Genomic DNA, 22430 nt, shown 5'->3' with positions numbered 1-22430 from the left:
CACAGGCTTACAGCCTCGAGGCGAATATTTCATTAAAAACCAGGGGACAGCTACCTCAAATCAGTTCTCTTCTGACGGTAGCTGTGGCTGGTCTCCTGGCCCAAGCTAGTGGACTCCTGGTCTAACCAGAATTGTGTCCGTCCACAAAAGTCCAAGATTCTTCTATCTGGATTCCTGTATTTTGGTAAGCAAACTGCTTGGTGTGTATCTTTGTAACCTCTTATCTTTGTAACTCTTAATTTTGTAACTTTTTTACTTTGTTTTTTTTTGTAATCTTTTGTATATATTCTGTTCTGCATTGTTCCATGTTTTTCTGGAATATTAAATTATTATTCAATAAGCTTGACTTCTGCTGTGCTAAACTAACACTCATAGCCTAGAAGAGACTGAAGTGTAACTGTGTATAGTCCATGCCTATTTGTACGCTTATACAACACTACCATATGAAATTGTAATTGCATTGTGTGTAGGGGCGTTTGTCATACGTTGGCCTAAAGCGCGCAGCTGACCCAACGTACGAAAAACGCCAGTGCGAGTAGCGACAGCAGAGTGGCTAACAGTATCGTTTCGGAACGACTGTTAGTGGTTTTGCTTCATTACAGTGTAAGATTGCAACTGTGTGTGGGTGCGTGGCGTTCTCGTATTCGGCCTAAGCGCAAAGCTGACCCAAATACGAAAACGCAGATTGCGTGTTTAGCCCTCGACAGCTGAGGGGACGTGTCTAGCGAACGGCTAGTGGTGGCAGTGAGAAGTGTTTGAGGGGTCCCAGCCTTGTTTATAGCTTAAATAAGGCTGCTCCCCGCTTGATCTGATCAAACCCACAGTTGCTAAACCTGTGTCACCCAGCACCCAGAGGAGGCAAGCACCGCTGTCTCCTGGATTCAGGCAACCAACCACTGACACTCGGAAATGCTTTGTATGTGACAGGGTGGGTCATATCAGCACGACTTGCCCAGAGAGGAAGAGGGAGGCCCCAAGATCCAGTGAGGCCTCAAACCCCAGTGAAGTCCTAACGGCTTTGTGTGCTACCAGGAATGCCACTGGCTATGCAGAGAATCTGCAGCTTGTCACGGTTGGGGGTATAGTTGCCACTGGGCTGAGAGACACTGGAGCCCAGTGGCAAAGCTGACCCAAATACGAAAACGCAGATTGCGTGTTTAGCCCTCGACAGCTGAGGGGACGTGTCTAGCGAACCGCTAGTGGTGGCAGTGAGAAGTGTTCTGGGGGGTCACAGCCTTGTTTGTAGCTTAAATAAGGCTGCTCCCCGCTTGATCTGGTCAAACCCGCAGTCGGGAACCGTATACGCAGGCGTGCCGCGGGCCGGTTCCTGACATGGGGTTCCCCGCTTAGCTCTATGATCAGCTCTCCTGCTTTATGTCGGAGATAATGGAAGCTCTCTGTGAGAGGATGCAATTCAAGCACACCACCTCCAGCCCATATCACCCCCACAGCGTAGGCAGTCAGACCCTGAAACCTCAGATAGGGAAGGGCGATGCCATTGTGGCATGGCCACAGCCTACCACCAAAAAGCAAATACAGGCATTCCTGGGGACAGCTGGATACTATAGGAAATTAGTTCCATCCTATAGAACTCTGGCTAAACCACTGACCAACGCAACGAGTAAAAAACAACCCAACAAGGTCACTTGGAACCCAGAATTAGAACAGGCATTTTAGGCCTTGAAGGAAGTGCTGCGTAGCGCTCCTGTCCTTCACAATCCTGACTTCTCCCATCAGTTTATCGTACACACTGAGGCTTCAGACCACGGCCTGGGGGCAGCACTTACTCAGATTGACATGACCAGGAATGAGTGTCCTGTCCTCTACCTGAACAGAAAGCTACTTCCAAGGTAAGCATCATACTCAACGCCAGAGAAAGAGTGTCCAGAGATTGTGTGGGCAGTACAGAAGTTACAATTGTACCTATATAAACGATCCTTCACGGTCAACTTCTCTGTTGGAGCTTAGCACTCCAACAATACAATTTCATGATCCAGCATAAACCAAGAAGTCACCATCAGAATGCCGATGGAAATTCCCGCTATAACGAACCCTGGTACCAAGGAGACATTGCTTCATTCACGGTCTCGCTTGACCATTCCTTCCCCATTCTAGGAAAGGGGGGGGGAGGTGTGACACATTCGCAATTCTCATCGGATACATCACATCTCATATGCAGTGTCATGTCAGCAGCAGCAGGTCTGGCAAAATTAATTCTCTAGCTTTAGGGGCAGCACGGTGGTGTAGTGGTTAGCGCTCTTGCTTTGCAGCCCTGGGCCCCCGGTTCGAATACCAGCCAGGTAAACATCTGCAAGGAGTTTGTATGTTCTCCCCGTGTCTGCGTGGGTTTCCTCCGGGCACTCCGGCTTCCTCCCACATTCCAAAAATATACAGATAAGTTAATTGGCTTCCCCCTAAATTGGCCCTAGACTATGATACATACACTACACTAGACATATGACTATGGTATGGATTAGATTGTGAGCCCCTTTGAGGGACAGTCAGTGACAAGACAATATATACTCTGTACAGCGCTGCGTAATATGTTGGCGCTATATAAATACTTAAATAAATAAAAAATAAATAAAAGCTGACACACACACACACGCGCACACTGTACACACACTGTACACACACTGTACACACACACACACTGTACACACACACACTGTACACACACACACTGTACACACACACGCACACTGTACACGCACACTGTACACACACACACACACACACACACACACACACACACACACTGTACACACACACTGCGCACACACACACACACACACACACACACACACACACACACACACACACACAAACTGTACACACACACACTGTACACACACACACTGTATACACACACTGTACACACACACACACACACACTGTATACACACACTGTACACACACACACACACTGTACACACACACACACACTGTACACACACACACACACACACACACACACACACACACACACACACACACACTGTATACACACACTGTACACACACACACACACACTGTACACACACACACTGTATACACACACACACACACACACACACACACACACACACTGTATACACACACTGTACACACACACACACTGTACACAGACAGTATTATAATTTAATTGCTCCAGTTTTGCCCTTGCTACCTGATTATTCTGATCCATGCTAGAACTCTCTGTCCTCAGGAGAGACACACTACTGCATTGTCTGATCTCTGATCCATGCTAGAACTCTCTGTCCTCAGAAGAGACACTACCGCATTATCTGATCTCTGATCCATGCTAGAACTCTCTGTCCTCAGAAGATACACACTACCGCATTGTCTGATCTCTGATCCATGCTAGAGCTCTCTGTCCTCAGGAGAGATGCACTACCACATTGTCTGATCTCTGATCCATGCTAGAGCTCTCTGTCCTCAGGAGAGACACTACCGCATTGTCTGATCTCTGATCCATGCTAGACCTCTCTGTCCTCAAGAGACACACTACCACATTGTCTGATCTCTGATCCATGCTGGACCTCTCTGTCCTCAGGAGAGACACACTACCGCATTGTCTGATCTCTGATCCATGCTAGAACTCTCTGTCCTCAGAAGAGACACACTACCGCATTGTCTGATCTCTGCACCATGCTAGACCTCTCTGTCCTCAGAAGAGACACACTACCACATTGTCTGATCTCTGATCCATGCTAGACCTCTCTGTCCTCAGAAGAGACACACTACCGCATTGTCTGATCTCTGATCCATGCTAGAGCTCTCTGTCCTCAGAAGAGACACACTACCGCATTGTCTGATCTCTGATCCATGCTAGATCTCTCTGTCCTCAGAAGAGACACTACTGCATTGTATGATCTCTGATCCATGCTAGAACTCTCTGTCCTCAGAAGAGACACTACCGCATTGTCTGATCTCTGATCCATGCTAGAGCTCTCTATCCTCAGGAGAGACACACTACCACATTGTCTGATCTCTGATCCATGCTAGAACTCTCTATCCTCAGAAGAGACACACTACCACATTGTCTGATCTCTGATCCATGCTAGATCTCTCTGTCCTCAGAAGAGACACTACTGCATTGTATGATCTCTGATCCATGCTAGAACTCTCTGTCCTCAGAAGAGACACTACCGCATTGTCTGATCTCTGATCCATGCTAGAACTATCTGTCCTCAGAAGAGACACACTACCGCATTGTCTGATCTCTGATCCATGCTAGAGCTCTCTGTCCTCAGGAGAGACACACTACCACATTGTCTGATCTCTGATCCATGCTAGAACTCTCCATCCTCAGAAGAGACACACTACCGCATTGTCTGATCTCTGATCCATGCTGGACCTCTCTGTCCACAGGAGAGACACACTACCGCATTGTCTGATCTCTCATCCATGCTGGACCTCTCTGTCCTCAGAAGAGACACACTACCGCGTTGTCTGATCTCTGATCCATGCTAGACCTCTCTGTCCTCAGGAGACACACTACCGCATTGTCTGATCTCTGATCCATGCTGGACCTCTGTGTCCACAGGAGAGACACACTACCGCATTGTCTGATCTCTCATCCATGCTGGACCTCTCTGTCCTCAGAAGAGACACACTACCGCGTTGTCTGATCTCTGATCCATGCTAGACCTCTCTGTCCTCAGGAGACACACTACCACATTGTCTGATCTCTGATCCATGCTAGACCTCTCTGTCCTCAGGAGACACACTACCACATTGTCTGATCTCTGATCCATGCTAGAACTCTCTGTCTTCAGAAAAGAGACACACAACCGCATTGTCTGATCTCTGATCCATGCTGGACCTCTCTGTCCTCAGAAGAGACACACTACCGCATTGTCTGATCTCTCATCCATGCTGGACCTCTCTGTCCTCAGGAGAGACACACTACTGCATTGTCTGATCTCTGATCCATGCTAGAGCTCTCTGTCCTGAGGAGAGACACACTACCGCATTGTCTGATCTCTGATCCATGCTAGAGCTCTCTGTCCTCAGAGGAGACACACTACCGCATTGTCTGATCTCTGATCCATGCTAGATCTCTCTGTCCTCAGAAGAGACACACTACCGCATTGTCTGATCTCTGATCCATGCTAGAACTCTCTGTCCTCAGGAGAGACACACTACTGCATTGTCTGATCTCTGATCCATGCTAGAACTCTCTTTCCTCAGAAGAGACACACTACCACATTGTCTGATCTCTCATCCATACTAGAACTCTCTGTCCTCAGGAGAGACACACTACTGCATTGTCTGATCTCTGATCCATGCTAGAACTCTCTGTCCTCAGAAAAGACACACTACCACATTGCCTGATCTCTCATCCATGCTGGACCTCTCTGTCCTCAGAAGAGACACACTACCGCATTGTCTGATCTCTGATCCATGCTAGACCTCTCTGTCCTCAGAAAAGAGACACACTACTGCATTGTCTGATCTCTGATCCATGCTAGAACTCTCTGTCCTCAGAAGAGACACACTACCACATTGCCTGATCTCTCATCCATGCTGGACCTCTCTGTCCTCAGAAGAGACACACTACTGCATTGTCTGATCTCTGATCCATGCTAGAACTCTCTATCTTCAGAAGAGACACACTACCGCATTGTCTGATCCATGCTAGACCTCTCTGTCCTCAGAAGAGACACACTACCACATTGTCTGATCTCTCATCCATGCTAGAACTCTCTGTCCTCAGGAGAGACACACTACTGCATTGTCTGATCTCTGATCCATGCTAGAACTCTCTGTCTTTAGAAGATACACACTACCACATTGTCTGATCTCTCATCCATGCTGGACCTCTCTGTCCTCAGAAGAGACACACTACCGCATTGTCTGATCTCTGATCCATGCTAGATCTCTCTGTCCTCAGAAGAGACACACTACCGCATTGTCTGATCTCTGATCCATGCTAGAATTCTCTGTCCTCAGGAGAGACACACTACTGCATTGTCTGATCTCTGATCCATGCTAGAACTCTCTGTCCTCAGAAGAGACACACTACCACATTGTCTGATCTCTCATCCATGCTAGCACTCTCTGTCCTCAGGAGAGACACTCTACTGCATTGTCTGATCTCTGATCCATGCTAGAACTCTCTGTCCTCAGAAGAGACACACTACCACATTGCCTGATCTCTCATCCATGCTGGACCTCTCTGTCCTCAGGAGACACACTACCACATTGTCTGATCTCTGATCCATGCTAGACCTCTCTGTCCTCAGGAGACACACTACCACATTGTCTGATCTCTGATCCATGCTAGAACTCTCTGTCTTCAGAAAAGAGACACACAACCGCATTGTCTGATCTCTCATCCATGCTGGACCTCTCTGTCCTCAGAAGAGACACACTACTGCATTGTCTGATCTCTGATCCATGCTAGAACTCTCTATCTTCAGAAGAGACACACTACCGCATTGTCTGATCCATGCTAGACCTCTCTGTCCTCAGAAGAGACACACTACCACATTGTCTGATCTCTCATCCATGCTAGAACTCTCTGTCCTCAGGAGAGACACACTACTGCATTGTCTGATCTCTGATCCATGCTAGAACTCTCTGTCCTCAGAAGATACACACTACCACATTGTCTGATCTCTCATCCATGCTGGACCTCTCTGTCCTCAGAAGAGACACACTACCGCATTGTCTGATCTCTGATCCATGCTAGATCTCTCTGTCCTCAGAAGAGACACACTACCGCATTGTCTGATCTCTGATCCATGCTAGAATTCTCTGTCCTCAGGAGAGACACACTACTGCATTGTCTGATCTCTGATCCATGCTAGAACTCTCTGTCCTCAGAAGAGACACACTACCACATTGTCTGATCTCTCATCCATGCTAGCACTCTCTGTCCTCAGGAGAGACACTCTACTGCATTGTCTGATCTCTGATCCATGCTAGAACTCTCTGTCCTCAGAAGAGACACACTACCACATTGCCTGATCTCTCATCCATGCTGGACCTCTCTGTCCTCAGAAGAGACACACTACCGCATTGTCTGATCTCTGATCCATGCTAGAACTCTCTGTCCTCAGAAGAGACACACTACCACATTGCCTGATCTCTCATCCATGCTAGACCTCTCTGTCCTCAGAAGAGACACACTACTGCATTGTCTGATCTCTGATCCATGCTAGAACTCTCTATCTTCAGAAGAGACACACTACCGCATTGTCTGATCCATGCTAGACCTCTCTGTCCTCAGAAGAGACACACTACCGCATTGTCTGATCTCTGATCCATGCTAGAACTCTCTGTCCTGAGGAGAGACACACTACTGCATTGTCTGATCTCTGATCCATGCTAGAACTCTCTGTCCTCAGAAGAGACACTCTACCACATTGTCTGATCTCTCATCCATGCTAGAATTCTCTGTCCTCAGGGGAGACACACTACTGCATTGTCTGATTTCTGATCCATGCTAGAACTCTCTGTCCTCAGAAGATACACACTACCACATTGTCTGATCTCTGATCCATGCTAGAACTCTCTGTCCTCAGAAGAGACACACTACTGCATTGTCTGATCTCTGATCCATGCTAGAACTCTCTGTCCTCAGAAGAGAGACACTACTGCATTGTCTGATCTCTGATCCATGCTAGAACTCTCTGTCCTCAGAAGAGACACACTACCGCATTGTCTGATCTCTGATCCATGCTAGAACTCTCTGTCCTCAGGAGAGACACACTACTGCATTGTCTGATCTCTGATCCATGCTAGAACTCTCTGTCCTCAGAAGAGACACACTACCACATTGCCTGATCTCTCACCCATGCTAGACCTCTCTGTCCTCAGAAGAGACACACTACCGCATTGTCTGATCTCTGATCCATGCTAGAACTCTCTGTCCTCAGGAGAGACACACTACTGCATTGTCTAATCTCTGATCCATGCTAGAACTCTCTGTCCTCAGAAGAGACACACTACCACATTGTCTGATCTCTGATCCATGCTAGAACTCTCTGTCCTCAGAAAAGAGACACACTACTGCATTGTCTGATCTCTGATCCATGCTAGAACTCTCTGTCCTCAGAAGAGACACACTACCACATTGTCTGATCTCTGATCCATGCTGGAACTCTCTGTCCTCAGGAGAGACACACTACTGCATTGTCTGATCTCTGATCAGGAATCAGGAATCAGGAATCAGGAATTCTTTATTTCGCCAAGCATGACTAGGTCATGCCCGGAATTGGTTTTGGCACAGTACATATAGCTCAAGGAGAGAAAGAAGAAAACAGAGGACAAGCAATTACATTAACATTATATCACACTTAACATTTGCGTTACATTACATTAGCAGCAATTTTGCATCACCCGTGACAGTACTGAAAAAAAGTCCTAGGGCCTGATTTACAAAGCGGTGCTAACAGTTAGCACCCTGGTGAAAAGCCCTTTATCATGCCTAAACTCAGTTTAGGCATGATAAGTTTAGGTGTGATAAGTTTAGGTGTGATAAGTTTAGGCATGATAAGTTTAGGTGTGATAAGTTTAGGCATGATAAGTTTAAGCGCCAACTGCATTAGCACCGCAGTGCACAGCTGATCAAAAGTTTTACGCTAGCAAAGTCTGGTGCACTTCGTATAAAGTTTAATGGTACTGCTTTGCGTGCGGGACTTTGCAAGCGATCTAAACTTATCTAAACTTAGCATGCCTAAACTTATCACACCTAAACTTATCATGCCTAAACTTATCACACCTAAACTGGCTTTTCACCAGAGTGGTGCAATGGTTATCATGCCTAAAGTCTCTAACTGGGTTAGCACCGCTTTGTGAATCGAGCCCCTAGAATGGCCTATTATTCAAATAGTTTTGTGTCACATTGATTTGTGTGCAGATGGGAGTATGTGGAGGGAATTAAGGAGGCTGACGGCCGAGGGGAAGAAAGAGTTACTGTGTCTGGCAGTCCTTGTGGAGATGGCCCGAAGTCTCCGTCCTAGTGGGAGCTGGCAGAAGTAGCGATGGCCCGGGTGAGTAGGATCGTTAGCGATCCTCAACGCCCTCGATCTCAGCCTTCTCCTGTGTAGGAGGTCGAGTGAGGGGAGAGGTCTTCCAATGACCCTCTCCGCTGCCCTGATGACCCTCTGAAGTGCGAGCCTGTCGCTGGCGGTGGCGCCGGTGTACCAGACCAGGATGGAAGAGCAGACGATCGATTCAATGGTGGCGGAGTAGAAGCTGATCAGAATCTCTGGTGCCATGCCGAACTTCCTTAGCTGACGAAGGAAGTAGAGTCTCTGCTGGGCTTTCCTTTGGATGGCAGTGATGTTAGGTCTCCAGCTAAGGTCACTGGAGATGGTAGTGCCCAGGAGACGGGCACAAGGCACTCTAGCCACTTCTGTACCCTCAATGTGGATTGGTGGTGGGGGGGGTGCGGCCTTCCTGAAGTCAATGATTAGCTCTACAGTTTTTGTGGTGTTGAGTACTAGCTTGTTCTCCCTGCACCATTGGGAGGTTCTTTCCACCTGCTGACAGTACTCCTGGATATTGTCCTTGGTGACGAGACCGACGATGGTAGTGTCGTCGGCAAACTTGATGACCTTGACTGAGTCTGCCTTGGATCTGCAATTGTTTGTGTAGAGGGAGAACAGCAGTGGAGACAAGACACAGCCTTGGGGGGCACCTGTGTTCGTGGTCATGGTTTGTGAGTAGATGTCGCCCAGCCTAACAGTTTGAGTCCGGTTTGTGAGAAAGTCTGTGATCCAGAGGCGTAGGCTTGGGTGAACACCAAGAGTGGCTAGTTCTTCTTGTAAGATGCGTGGACAAATAGTGTTAAATGCCGAGCTAAAGTCTAGGAGTAGTACTCTGGCATACGTGTCTGGTCTGTCAAGGTGGTCATAAATGGACTCCAGGCAGATGTTTATAGCGTCATCAGTGGACCTGTTTGCCCTATACGCGAACTGATGGGGGTCTAGAAGGGGCAAGGTGGAGATCTTGAGGTTGGATAGGACCACTCGCTCTAGAGTTTTCATTATGATGGACGTAAGGGCTACCGGCCTGTAGTTGTTCAGGTCAGAGACTCCCTGTTTCTTAGGGACAGGTATGATGGTCGACCTCTTGAAGCATCCGGGGACTATTCCTTCACTTAGTGATTTGGCGAAGATGGCAGAGAGGATGGGAGCGAGTTGCCTGGAGCAGGTTTTCAGGCAGGCTGGAGACACGCCGTCTGGTCCCGGGGCTTTCCTGGTGTTTAACCTTGACAGGAGTAGCAGGACATCAGCTTCGCTCACCTCTAGAGATGGAGCTTGGCTCGTGATGTGCACCTCGAGGCAAGGGGGGGCAGGAGGGTTGGGCAGTTCCAGATGTACCCTTGGTTCTTCCTGCCTCTCAAACCTGCAGTAGAACTTGCAGAGTTCTTCGGCTAGCCCCGGACTGGGAGGAGTATGTTGGGGGAGGGGCTTGTAGTTGGTGGCAGCCCTAAGCCCCTTCCACACAGCTCGAGTGTCATTTGAGCGCAGGTTTTGTTCCATCCTCTCAGCATAGTCCCTTTTGGCAGCCTTCAGTTCTCGATTTAGGTCGTTCCTCGCCTTCCTGTAGTCCTCCTGGTTGCCGGTCTTGTGTGCAGTTTCCTTCTGCCTTCGCAGCTGCCGTAGCTTGTTAGTGAACCACGGCTTGTTGTTCGGGTAGACCTTAAAGAATTTGGTTGGTACGCAAGAGTCTTCACAGAAGCTGATGTACGACGCGACATTGTCTGCCCACTCGTCTATGTTTGGTGCGCCCAGGGACTCCCAGTCGGTGCAGTCAAAACAGGCTTGGAGTTGGAGCTTGGCCTCGTCTGACCATACTTTGGTAGATTTAAGAGTCGGTTTAGCAGATTCTAGGCGTCTCTTGTAGGTGGGGATCAGGTGGATGACACAGTGGTCAGAGGAGCCAAGAGCTGCCTCTGGGACTGCCTTGTAAGCATCTTTCAGTGCTGTGTAACAATGGTCGAGAGTGTTCCCGCCCCTGGTGGGGCACTCCACGTGCTGGTGGTAACGTGGCATCTCCTGGCGAAGATTGGCCTTGTTGAAATCGCCCATAACAATGAATAGTGAGTCCGGGAGGGACGTCTCCCACTGTGCGATGGTCTCGCTGAGGGTCAATAAGGCACCTTTTACATCAGCGTCAGGAGGAATGTACACACCGACAAGAACATAGGAGGTAAACTCACGTGGCGAGTATGACGGCCTGCAGTTGATGAGTATGAGTTCGAGGTCAGGGGAGCACTTCCTGATGAGTACTGACGTGTTGGTGCACCATGAGACGCTGATATAGAAGCAGATACCACCACCTCTTCTCTTCCCGGAGAGGACAGGGTCCCGGTCTGCACGGGTGAGGCTGTAACCTGGGAGATGTAGGGAGTTCTCAGGGATGTCCTCGTGCAGCCAAGTTTCCGTGAAGCAAAGGACTGGCGTCGTCCTGCTAAGGTCCTTCCTGTCGCAGAGGAGGCACAGTTCGTCCAGCTTGTTGGGGAGGGAGCGCACATTCGCCAGGAGTACTGAGGGGATAGCTGATCGTAGACCCTTCCTCTTAAGTCTCTCGCGGGCGCCCGCCCGACAGCCTCTCCGCCTCTGGCCTCCCCGAGGGTCAAAGGCCGGATCCAGGACCAGTCGGATGTGATTCCAGACCAGCTTGGACAGAAGCCTGGTTTCTGGGGGTGAGGGGCCACGTGGTTCCCACTGTAGGAGCTGCTCCCTGGTGTAGGTTGTGCGTGTGGCATGGATTGGTGTGGGTGGACCCCGGTCCCTGGTGAGAGGGCGAGAGGTGGGGTGCCTTCGGGGGTAGTGAGGCATGGCATTGCCTGAGCAATGCAGAATTCAGCAGGATCTGGTCAGATGCAGCACGGGACTTCAGTGGGGCCCTATGTCGCCAGCAGCTAGCGGTCTCGGTGGTGCACAGCGAGTAGCAGGCAGGTTGGGCCCGAGGGGATCAGCACACGGGGCAAGCATGGGAGGCGAGCTGACCATGTACAGCACAGGATGTAAGTAGGTGTAGCCAGCGTCTCGTGGGCTCAGGGTGTACACAGGGTGGTGAGGCTACGGGCAAGCAGGTTGAATGGACTGCAGTAGGTCCAGCAGAGTCAGCGGGAGAGAGTTCAGCATAAAAGCATGAGTAGCAGTAGGTTGGGCCCAGGGGAGGTCAGCTCAAGGGGTGAGGTCGCAGGCAAAAGAGTAGTGAGTCCCTTACCCCTTCCATGTGGATGGCTCCGGCAGCAGACTGTGGATGGCTCAGGCAGCTCCTGTGGGATGGCTGCAACTTGCTCCAGCGGATTTGTGACCTCCGCACAGTGAACGATGGGGGTGGAGGAAGGCAGTGCTGACAGTGGAATATCCGCGGTGGACCTGCAGTGGGGGCATCTCCAGGTACGTTAGCTGCTTGCTGCGTGGGGGAGCCAGCCGGCTACAGCGGCTGCTGCTGCACAGTAGGGCCTGGCTTCCGAGGCAAGATGTTTCCCCAAGGAGTTCGCGGCTGCTTGATTCCAGGGGCGGTGGAGTTGTGTGCCAGAGCTGGATGCTGGATGTCTCTTCTGCGGGGCGGGCCGCGTGGGGGGCAGCGGGCGGCTCTGATGAGGATGTCGGCCTAGCACGCTCCTCTACTGTGGGCCACGTGGGGGGCCTGGTGGGCGATGTCGGCCTAGCACGCTCCTCTGCTCCGGCCGCGTGATCCATGCTAGAACTCTCTGTCCTCAGGAGAGACACACTACCGCATTGTCTGATCTCTGATCCATGCTAGAACTCTCTGTCCTCAGAAGAGACACACTACCGCATTGTCTGATCTCTGATCTATGCTAGAACTCTCTGTCCTCAGGAGACACACTACTGCATTATCTGATCTCTGATCCATGCTAGAACTCTCTGTCCTCAGAAGAGACACACTACCACATTGTCTGATCTCTCATCCATGCTGGACCTCTCTGTCCTCAGAAGAGACACACTACCACATTGTCTGATCTCTGATCCATGCTAGAACTCTCTGTCCTCAGGAGAGACACACTACTGCATTGTCTGATCTCTGATCCATGCTAGAACTCTCTGTCCTCAGAAGAGACACACTACCACATTGTCTGATCTCTCATCCATGCTAGAACTCTCTGTCCTCAGGAGAGACACACTACCGCATTGTCTGATCTCTGATCCATGCTAGAACTCTCTGTCCTCAGAAGAGACACACTACCACATTGCCTGATCTCTCATCTATGCTGGACCTCTTTGTCCTCAGAAGAGACACACTACCGCATTGTCTGATCTCTGATCCATGCTAGACCTCTCTGTCCTCAGAAAAGAGACACACTACTGCATTGTCTGATCTCTGATCCATGCTAGAACTCTCTGTCCTCAGAAGAGACACACTACCACATTGCCTGATCTCTCATCCATGCTGGACCTCTCTGTCCTCAGAAGAGACACACTACTGCATTGTCTGATCTCTGATCCATGCTAGAACTCTCTATCTTCAGAAGAGACACACTACCGCATTGTCTGATCCATGCTAGACCTCTCTGTCCTCAGAAGAGACACACTACCGCATTGTCTGATCTCTGATCCATGCTAGAACTCTCTGTCCTCAGGAGAGACACACTACTGCATTGTCTGATCTCTGATCCATGCTAGAACTCTCTGTCCTCAGAAGAGACACACTACCACATTGTCTGATCTCTCATCCATGCTAGAACTCTCTGTCCTCAGGAGAGACACACTACTGCATTGTCTGATCTCTGATCCATGCTAGAACTCTCTGTCCTCAGAAGATACACACTACCACATTGTCTGATCTCTCATCCATGCTGGACCTCTCTGTCCTCAGAAGAGACACACTACCGCATTGTCTGATCTCTGATCCATGCTAGATCTCTCTGTCCTCAGAAGATACACACTACCGCATTGTCTGATCCATGCTAGAACTCTCTGTCCTCAGAAGAGACACACTACCACATTGTCTGATCTCTCATCCATGCTAGCACTCTCTGTCCTCAGGAGAGACACTCTACTGCATTGTCTGATCTCTGATCCATGCTAGAACTCTCTGTCCTCAGAAGAGACACACTACCACATTGCCTGATCTCTCATCCATGCTGGACCTCTCTGTCCTCAGAAGAGACACACTACCGCATTGTCTGATCTCTGATCCATGCTAGAACTCTCTGTCCTCAGAAGAGACACACTACTGCATTGTCTGATCTCTGATCCATGCTAGAACTCTCTATCTTCAGAAGAGACACACTACCGCATTGTCTGATCCATGCTAGACCTCTCTGTCCTCAGAAGAGACACACTACCGCATTGTCTGATCTCTGATCCATGCTAGAACTCTCTGTCCTCAGGAGAGACACACTACTGCATTGTCTGATCTCTGATCCATGCTAGAACTCTCTGTCCTCAGAAGAGACACTCTACCACATTGTCTGATCTCTCATCCATGCTAGAACTCTCTGTCCTCAGGGGAGACACACTACTGCATTGTCTGATCTCTGATCCATGCTAGAACTCTCTGTCCTCAGAAGATACACACTACCACATTGTCTGATCTCTGATCCATGCTAGAACTCTCTGTCCTCAGAAGAGACACACTACTGCATTGTCTGATCTCTGATCCATGCTAGAACTCTCTGTCCTCAGAAGAGAGACACTACTGCATTGTCTGATCTCTGATCCATGCTAGAACTCTCTGTCCTCAGAAGAGACACACTACCGCATTGTCTGATCTCTGATCCATGCTAGAACTCTCTGTCTTTAGGAGAGACACACTACTGCATTGTCTGATCTCTGATCCATGCTAGAACTCTCTGTCCTCAGAAGAGACACACTACCACATTGCCTGATCTCTCACCCATGCTAGACCTCTCTGTCCTCAGAAGAGACACACTACCGCATTGTCTGATCTCTGATCCATGCTAGAACTCTCTGTCCTCAGGAGAGACACACTACTGCATTGTCTAATCTCTGATCCATGCTAGAACTCTCTGTCCTCAGAAGAGACACACTACCACATTGTCTGATCTCTCATCCATGCTGGACCTCTCTGTCCTCAGAAGAGACACACTACCACATTGTCTGATCTCTGATCCATGCTAGAACTCTCTGTCCTCAGAAGAGACACACTACCACATTGTCTGATCTCTGATCCATGCTGGAACTCTCTGTCCTCAGGAGAGACACACTACTGCATTGTCTGATCTCTGATCCATGCTAGAACTCTCTGTCCTCAGGAGAGACACACTACTGCATTGTCTGATCTCTGATCCATGCTAGAACTCTCTGTCCTCAGAAGAGACACACTACCGCATTGTCTGATCTCTCATCCATGCTGGACCTCTCTGTCCTCAGAAGAGACACACTACCACATTGTCTGATCTCTGATCCATGCTAGAACTCTCTGTCCTCAGGAGAGACACACTACTGCATTGTCTGATCTCTGATCCATGCTAGAACTCTCTGTCCTCAGAAGAGACACACTACCACATTGTCTGATCTCTGATCCATGCTAGAACTCTCTGTCCTCAGAAGAGACACACTACCACATTGCCTGATCTCTCATCCATGCTGGACCTCTCTGTCCTCAGAAGAGACACACTACCGCACTGTCTGATCTCTGATCCATGCTAGAACTCTCTGTCCTCAGAAAAGAGACACACTACTGCATTGTCTGATCTCTGATCCATGCTAGAACTCTCTGTCCTCAGAAGAGACACACTACCACATTGTCTGATCTCTGATCCATGCTGGAACTCTCTGTCCTCAGGAGAGACACACTACTGCATTGTCTGATCTCTGATCCATGCTAGAACTCTCTGTCCTCAGGAGAGACACACTACTGCATTGTCTGATCTCTGATCCATGCTAGAACTCTCTGTCCTCAGAAGAGACACACTACCGCATTGTCTGATCTCTGATCTATGCTAGAACTCTCTGTCCTCAGGAGACACACTACTGCATTGTCTGATCTCTGATCCATGCTAGAACTCTCTGTCCTCAGAAGAGACACACTACCACATTGTCTGATCTCTGATCCATGCTGGACCTCTCTGTCCTCAGAAGAGACACACTGCCACATTGTCTGATCTCTGATCCATGCTAGAACTCTCTGTCCTCAGGAGAGACACACTACTGCATTGTCTGATCTCTGATCCATGCTAGAACTCTCTGTCCTCAGAAGAGACACACTACCACATTGTCTGATCTCTCATCCATGCTGGACCTCTCTGTCCTCAGAAGAGACACACTACCGCATTGTTTGATCTCTGATCCATGCTAGAACTCTCTGTCCTCAGGAGACACACTACCGCATTGTCTGATCTCTGATCCATGCTAGAACTCTCTGTCCTCAGGAGACACACTACCACATTGTCTGATCTCTGATCCATGCTAGAACTCTCTGTCCTCAGGAGAGACACACTACTGCATTGTCTGATCTCTGATCCATGCTAGAGCTCTCTGTCCTCAGGAGACACACTACCACATTGTCTGATCTCTGATCCATGCTAGAACTCTCTGTCCTCAGGAGAGACACACTACTGCATTGTCTGATCTCTGATCCATGCTGGACCTCTCTGTCCTCAGAAGAGACACACTACCGCATTGTCTGATCTCTGATCCATGCTGGACCTTTCTGTCCTCAGAAGAGACACACTACCGCATTGTTTGATCTCTGATCCATGCTAGAACTCTCTGTCCTCAGGAGACACACTACCGCATTGTCTGATCTCTGATCCATGCTAGAACTCTCTGTCCTCAGGAGACACACTACCACATTGTCTGATCTCTGATCCATGCTAGACCTCTCTGTCCTCAGAAGAGACACACTACCACATTGTCTGATCTCTGATCCATGCTAGACCTCTCTGTCCTCAGGAGACACACTACCACATTGTCTGATCTCTGATCCATGCTAGACCTCTCTGTCCTCAGAAGAGACACACTACCGCATTGTCTGATCTCTGATCCATGCTAGAACTCTCTGTCCTCAGGAGATACACACTACTGCATTGTCTGATCTCTGATCCATGCTAGAACTCTCTGTCCTCAGGAGATACACACTACTGCATTGTCTGATCTCTGATCCATGCTAGACCTCTCTGTCCTCAGGAGACACACTACCGCATTGTCTGATCTCTGATCCATGCTAGACCTCTCTGTCCTCAGGAGATACACACTACTGCATTGTCTGATCTCTGATCCATGCTAGAACTCTCTGTCCTCAGGAGATACACACTACTGCATTGTCTGATCTCTGATCCATGCTAGACCTCTCTGTCCTCAGGAGATACACACTACTGCATTGTCTGATCTCTGATCCATGCTAGAACTCTCTGTCCTCAGGAGATACACACTACTGCATTGTCTGATCTCTGATCCATGCTAGACCTCTCTGTCCTCAGGAGACACACTACCGCATTGTCTGATCTCTGATCCATGCTAGACCTCTCTGTCCTCAGGAGACACACTACCGCATTGTCTGATCTCTGATCCATGCTAGACCTCTCTGTCCTCAGGAGACACACTACCGCATTGTCTGATCTCTGATCCATGCTAGAGCTCTCTGTCCTCAGAAGAGACACACTACCGCATTGTCTGATCTCTGATCCATGCTAGAGCTCTCTGTCCTCAGGAGACACACTACCGCATTGTCTGATCTCTGATCCATGCTAGAACGCTCTGTCCTCAGGAGAGACACACTACCGCATTGTCTGATCTCTGAGCTATGCTAGAGCTCTCTGTCCTCAGAAGAGACACACTACCGCATTGTCTGATCTCTGATCCATGCTAGAACTCTGTCCTCAGAAGAGACACACTACTGCATTGTCTGATCTCTGATCCATGCTAGAACTCTGTCCTCAGAAGAGACACACTACTGCATTGTCTGATCTCTGATCCATGCTAGACCTCTCTGTCCTCAGGAGACACACTACCGCATTGTCTGATCTCTGATCCATGCTAGAACTCTGTCCTCAGAAGAGACACACTACTGCATTGTCTGATCTCTGATCCATGCTAGACCTCTCTGTCCTCAGAAGAGACACACTACCGCATTGTCTGATCTCTGATCCATGCTAGAACTCTCTGTCCTCAGAAGAGACACACTACCACATTGTCTGATCTCTGATCCATGCTAGAACTCTGTCCTCAGAAGAGACACACTACTGCATTGTCTGATCTCTGATCCATGCTAGACCTCTCTGTCCTCAGAAGAGACACACTACCGCATTGTCTGATCTCTGATCCATGCTAGAACTCTGTCCTCAGAAGAGACACACTACTGCATTGTCTGATCTCTGATCCATGCTAGACCTCTCTGTCCTCAGAAGAGACACACTACCGCATTGTCTGATCTCTGATCCATGCTAGAACTCTCTGTCCTCAGAAGAGACACACTACCGCATTGTCTGATCTCTGATCCATGCTAGAACTCTCTGTCCTCAGAAGAGACACACTACCGCATTGTCTGATCTCTGATCCATGCTAGACCTCTCTGTCCTCAGAAGAGACACACTACCCCATTGGCTGATCTCTGATCCATGCTAGAACTCTGTCCTCAGGAGACACACTACCGCATTGTCTGATCTCTGATCCATGCTAGACCTCTCTGTCCTCAGGAGACACACCACCACATTGTTTATCTTTATAAATTGTTGAATTGCTAGTTACATTGCAAATAACTCTTTTTAGGTTGCAAATCATTTATTTTTAGGAATAGCTAGTCTGAGGTGTCTCCACTTTGTTTCAATCTAGAGAGTGGTGGCAGCAAAATACCAGATTTCCTGCATAAAATTGATATTTTTTGTTGTTGTAATAATGGTACATACAATTGAGATTATATCACGTATGGATATATGGGAACACCAACCAATCTTAAACGTTTACTTTGTCACGTTGTGACAAAGAATTCGCCTTCAGAAGCTTCTAGTGGAGAAGACCTACAAGTCATCTCTGGCATAGTAAGGCAGGGCTGGCGGGTTTTGGTTTGTAGGGTATGGGGGAAATGGTCAGTGTATAGAGAAAGAGGTCACAGTGTTTTGTGGGAGGGGTCTGTGTATGAGAGGTGGGGCCAGTGTTTTGTGGGAGGGGTCTGTGTATGAGAGGTAGGATCAGTGTTTTGTGGGAGGGGTCAGTGTATGAGAGGTGGGGTCAGTGTTTTGTGGGAGGGGTCTGTGTATGAGAGGTAGGATCAGTGTTTTGTGGGAGGGGTCTGTGTATGAGAGGTAGGATCAGTGTTTTGTGGGAGGGGTCAGTGTATGAGAGGTGGGGTCAGTGTTTTGTGGGAGGGGTCAGTGTATGAGAGGAGGGGTCAGTGTTTTGTGGGAGGGGTCTGTGTAGGAGAGGTGGGGTCAGTGTTTTGTGGGAGGGGTCTGTGTATGAGAGATAGGATCAGTGTTTTGTGGGAGGGGTCAGTGTATGAGAGGTGGGGTCAGTGTTTTGTGGGAGGGGTCAGTGTATGAGAGGTGGGGTCAGTGTTTTGTGGGAGGGGTCTGTGTATGAGAGATAGGATCAGTGTTTTGTGGGAGGGGTCAGTGTATGAGAGGTGGGGTCAGTGTTTTGTGGGAGGGGTCTGTGTATGAGAGGTAGGATCAGTGTTTTGTGGGAGGGGTCTGTGTATGAGAGGTAGGATCAGTGTTTTGTGGGAGGGGTCAGTGTATGAGAGGTGGGGTCAGTGTTTTGTGGGAGGGGTCTGTGCATGAGAGGTAGGATCAGTGTTTTGTGGTCGGGGTCAGTGTATGAGAGGTGGGGTCAGTGTTTTGTGGGAGGGGTCAGTGTATGAGAGGTGGGGTCAGGGTATTGCGGGAGGGGTCTGTGTATGAGAGGTGGGGTCAGTGTTTTGTGGAAGGGGTCTGTGTAGGAGAGGTGGGGGTCAGTGTTTTGTGGGAGGGGTCAGTGTATGAGAGGTGGGGTCAGTGTTTTGTGGGAGGGGTCAGTGTATGAGAGGTGGGGTCAGTGTTTTGTGGGAGGGGTCTGTGCATGAGAGGTAGGATCAGTGTTTTGTGGGAGGGGTCAGTGTATGAGAGGTGGGGTCAGTGTTTTGTGGGAGGGGTCAGTGTATGAGAGGTGGGGTCAGGGTATTGCGGGAGGGGTCTGTGTATGAGAGGTGGGGTCAGTGTTTTGTGGAAGGGGTCTGTGTAGGAGAGGTGGGGTCAGTGTTTTGTGGGAGGGGTCAGTGTATGAGAGGTGGGGTCAGTGTTTTGTGGGAGGGGTCTGTGTATGAGAGGTGGGGTCAGTCTGGTGGGAGGGGTCAGTGTTTTGTGGGGAGGTGGTCAGTCTGGTGGGAGGGGTCAGTGTAGGAGAGGTGGGGTCAGTCTGGTGGGAGGGGTCAGTGTGTGAGAGGCGGGGTTAGTCAGTCACACCTCCTTCCTGGTAGCTTCCCGCTCTTTCCTCTCTCTGGCCTGACTCTCGCTGACGTCACTCTATCGGAAGCGGAAGTGCCGCCATGTCTCCGGAGACCGGAAGTAGAGCGCGGGCAGCGGTGACGTCATCTCCAGGCGCCCGGGCGGCACAACGTGAGGACAGCATGGCGGATCCCTGCGTGCAGCTGGCGCAGCGTCTGGCGGCCAATGAGAGGCGACCCCGGGAGAGAGCTCTGCGGAGACTGCGAGCCTATCTGCAGCAGCGGAGCGCCCAGCCCGGGGGTAACCAGCAGCAGCAGCACCACCGGGGGGCTCCTCTCCTCACAGGGGTCTCTTGCCCAGCCCTGGGGGTCTCCTCCCCAGCCCTGGGGGTCTCCTCTCCTCACAGGGGTCTCCTCTCCTCACAGGGGTCTCCTGCCCAGCCCTGGGGGTCTCCTCTCCTCACAGGGGGCTCCTCTCCTCACAGGGGTCTCCTGCCCAGCCCTGGGGGGCTCCTCTCCTCACAGGGGGTCTCCTGCCCAGCCCTGGGGGGCTCCTCACCTCACAGGGGGTCTCCTCCCCAGCCCTGGGGGTCTCCTCTCCTCACAGGGGGCTCCTCTCCTCACAGGGGTCTCCTGCCCAGCCCTGGGGGGCTCCTCTCCTCACAGGGGGTCTCCTGCCCAGCCCTGGGGGGCTCCTCACCTCACAGGGGGTCTCCTGCCCAGCCCTGGGGGTCTCCTCTCCTCACAGGGGGCTCCTCTCCTCACAGGGGTCTCCTGCCCAGCCCTGGGGGTCTCCTCTCCTCACAGGGGGTCTCCTGTCCAGCACAGAGGGCTCCTCACCTCACAGGGGGTCTCCTGCCCAGCCCTGAGGGGCTCCTCACCTCACAGGGGTCTCCTGCCCAGCCCAGGGGGTCTCCTCACCTCACTCACCGGGGGGCTCCTCTCCTCACAGGGGTTCTCCTACCCATCCCTGGGGGGCTCCTCACTGGGGTCTCCTCACCTCACAGGGGGTCTCCTGCCCAGCCCTGGGGGTCTCCTCTCCTCACAGGGGGCTCCTGTCCAGCACAGAGGGCTCCTCACCTCACAGGGGTCTCCTCTCCTCACAGGGGGCTCCTGTCCAGCACAGAGGGCTCCTCACCTCACAGGGGTCTCCTGCCCAGCACAGAGGGCTCCTCACCTCACAGGGGGTCTCCTGTCCAGCCCTGAGGGGCTCCTCTCCTCACAGGGGTCTCCTGCCCAGCCCAGGGGGTCTCCTCACCTCACTCACCGGGGGGCTCCTCTCCTCACAGGGGTTCTCCTACCCATCCCTGGGGGGCTCCTCACTGGGGTCTCCTCACCTCACAGGGGTCTCCTGTCCAGCCCTGGGGGGCTCCTCACTGGGGTCTCCTCACCTCACAGGGGTCTCCTGTCCAGCCCTGGGGGGCTCCTCTCCTCACAGGGGGCTCCTGCCCAGCCCTGAGGGGCTCCTCACCTCACAGGGGGTCTCCTGCCCAGCCCTGAGAGGCTCCTCACCTCACAGGGGGTCTCCTGCCCAGCCCTGAGAGGCTCCTCACCTCACAGGGGTCTCCTGCCCAGCCCTGAGGGGCTCCTCTCCTCACAGGGGTCTCCTGCCCAGCCCTGGGGGGCTCCTCTCCTCACTCACAGGGGGTCTCCTGTCCAGCCCTGAGGGGCTCCTCACCTCACAGGGGGTCTCCTGCCCAGCCCTGGGGGGCTCCTCTCCTCACTCACAGGGGTCTCCTGCCTAGCCCTGAGGGGCTCCTCTCCTCACAGGGGGCTCCTGCCCAGCCCTGGGGGGCTCCTCTCCTCACTCACAGGGGTCTCCTGCCCAGCCCTGAGGGGCTCCTCTCCTCACAGGGGGCTCCTGCCCAGCCCTGGGGGGCTCCTCTCCTCACTCACAGGGGTCTCCTGCCCAGCCCTGAGGGGCTCCTCTCCTCACAGGGGGCTCCTGCCCAGCCCTGGGGGGCTCCTCACCTCACAGGGGTCTCCTGCCCAGCCCTGAGGGGCTCCTCTCCTCACAGGGGTCTCCTGCCCAGCCCTGGGGGGCTCCTCTCCTCACAGGGGTCTCCTGCCCAGCCCTGGGGGGCTCCTCTCCTCACAGGGGGTCT

The 22430-nt window shown here is 51.2% G+C and overlaps 2 protein-coding genes across 2 annotated transcripts in view; one reads left to right on the top strand and one right to left on the bottom strand.

Annotated features, from left to right (window-relative positions):
• Nucleotides 1-20399, bottom strand: part of HSF2BP (heat shock transcription factor 2 binding protein) — an 83019-nt gene extending 62620 nt beyond the window's left edge. Inside the window, exon 1 of the mRNA XM_068271039.1 lies at nt 20345-20399. The gene's annotated coding sequence lies outside the window, so the exon portion shown is untranslated. The remainder of the gene's footprint in view (nt 1-20344) is intronic.
• The window catches only part of RRP1B (ribosomal RNA processing 1B), a 71969-nt gene continuing 69904 nt past the window's right edge, over nt 20366-22430 (top strand). Inside the window, exon 1 of the mRNA XM_068266435.1 lies at nt 20366-20626. Coding sequence (XP_068122536.1) covers nt 20428-20626 — 199 coding nt within the window. The 5' untranslated portion in view covers nt 20366-20427. The remainder of the gene's footprint in view (nt 20627-22430) is intronic.

Source organism: Hyperolius riggenbachi, chromosome 2 (assembly GCF_040937935.1).
Source record: "Hyperolius riggenbachi isolate aHypRig1 chromosome 2, aHypRig1.pri, whole genome shotgun sequence".
Classification (NCBI taxonomy): Eukaryota; Metazoa; Chordata; class Amphibia; order Anura; family Hyperoliidae; genus Hyperolius; species Hyperolius riggenbachi.
This window is presented reverse-complemented; position numbering and strand designations above follow the sequence as displayed.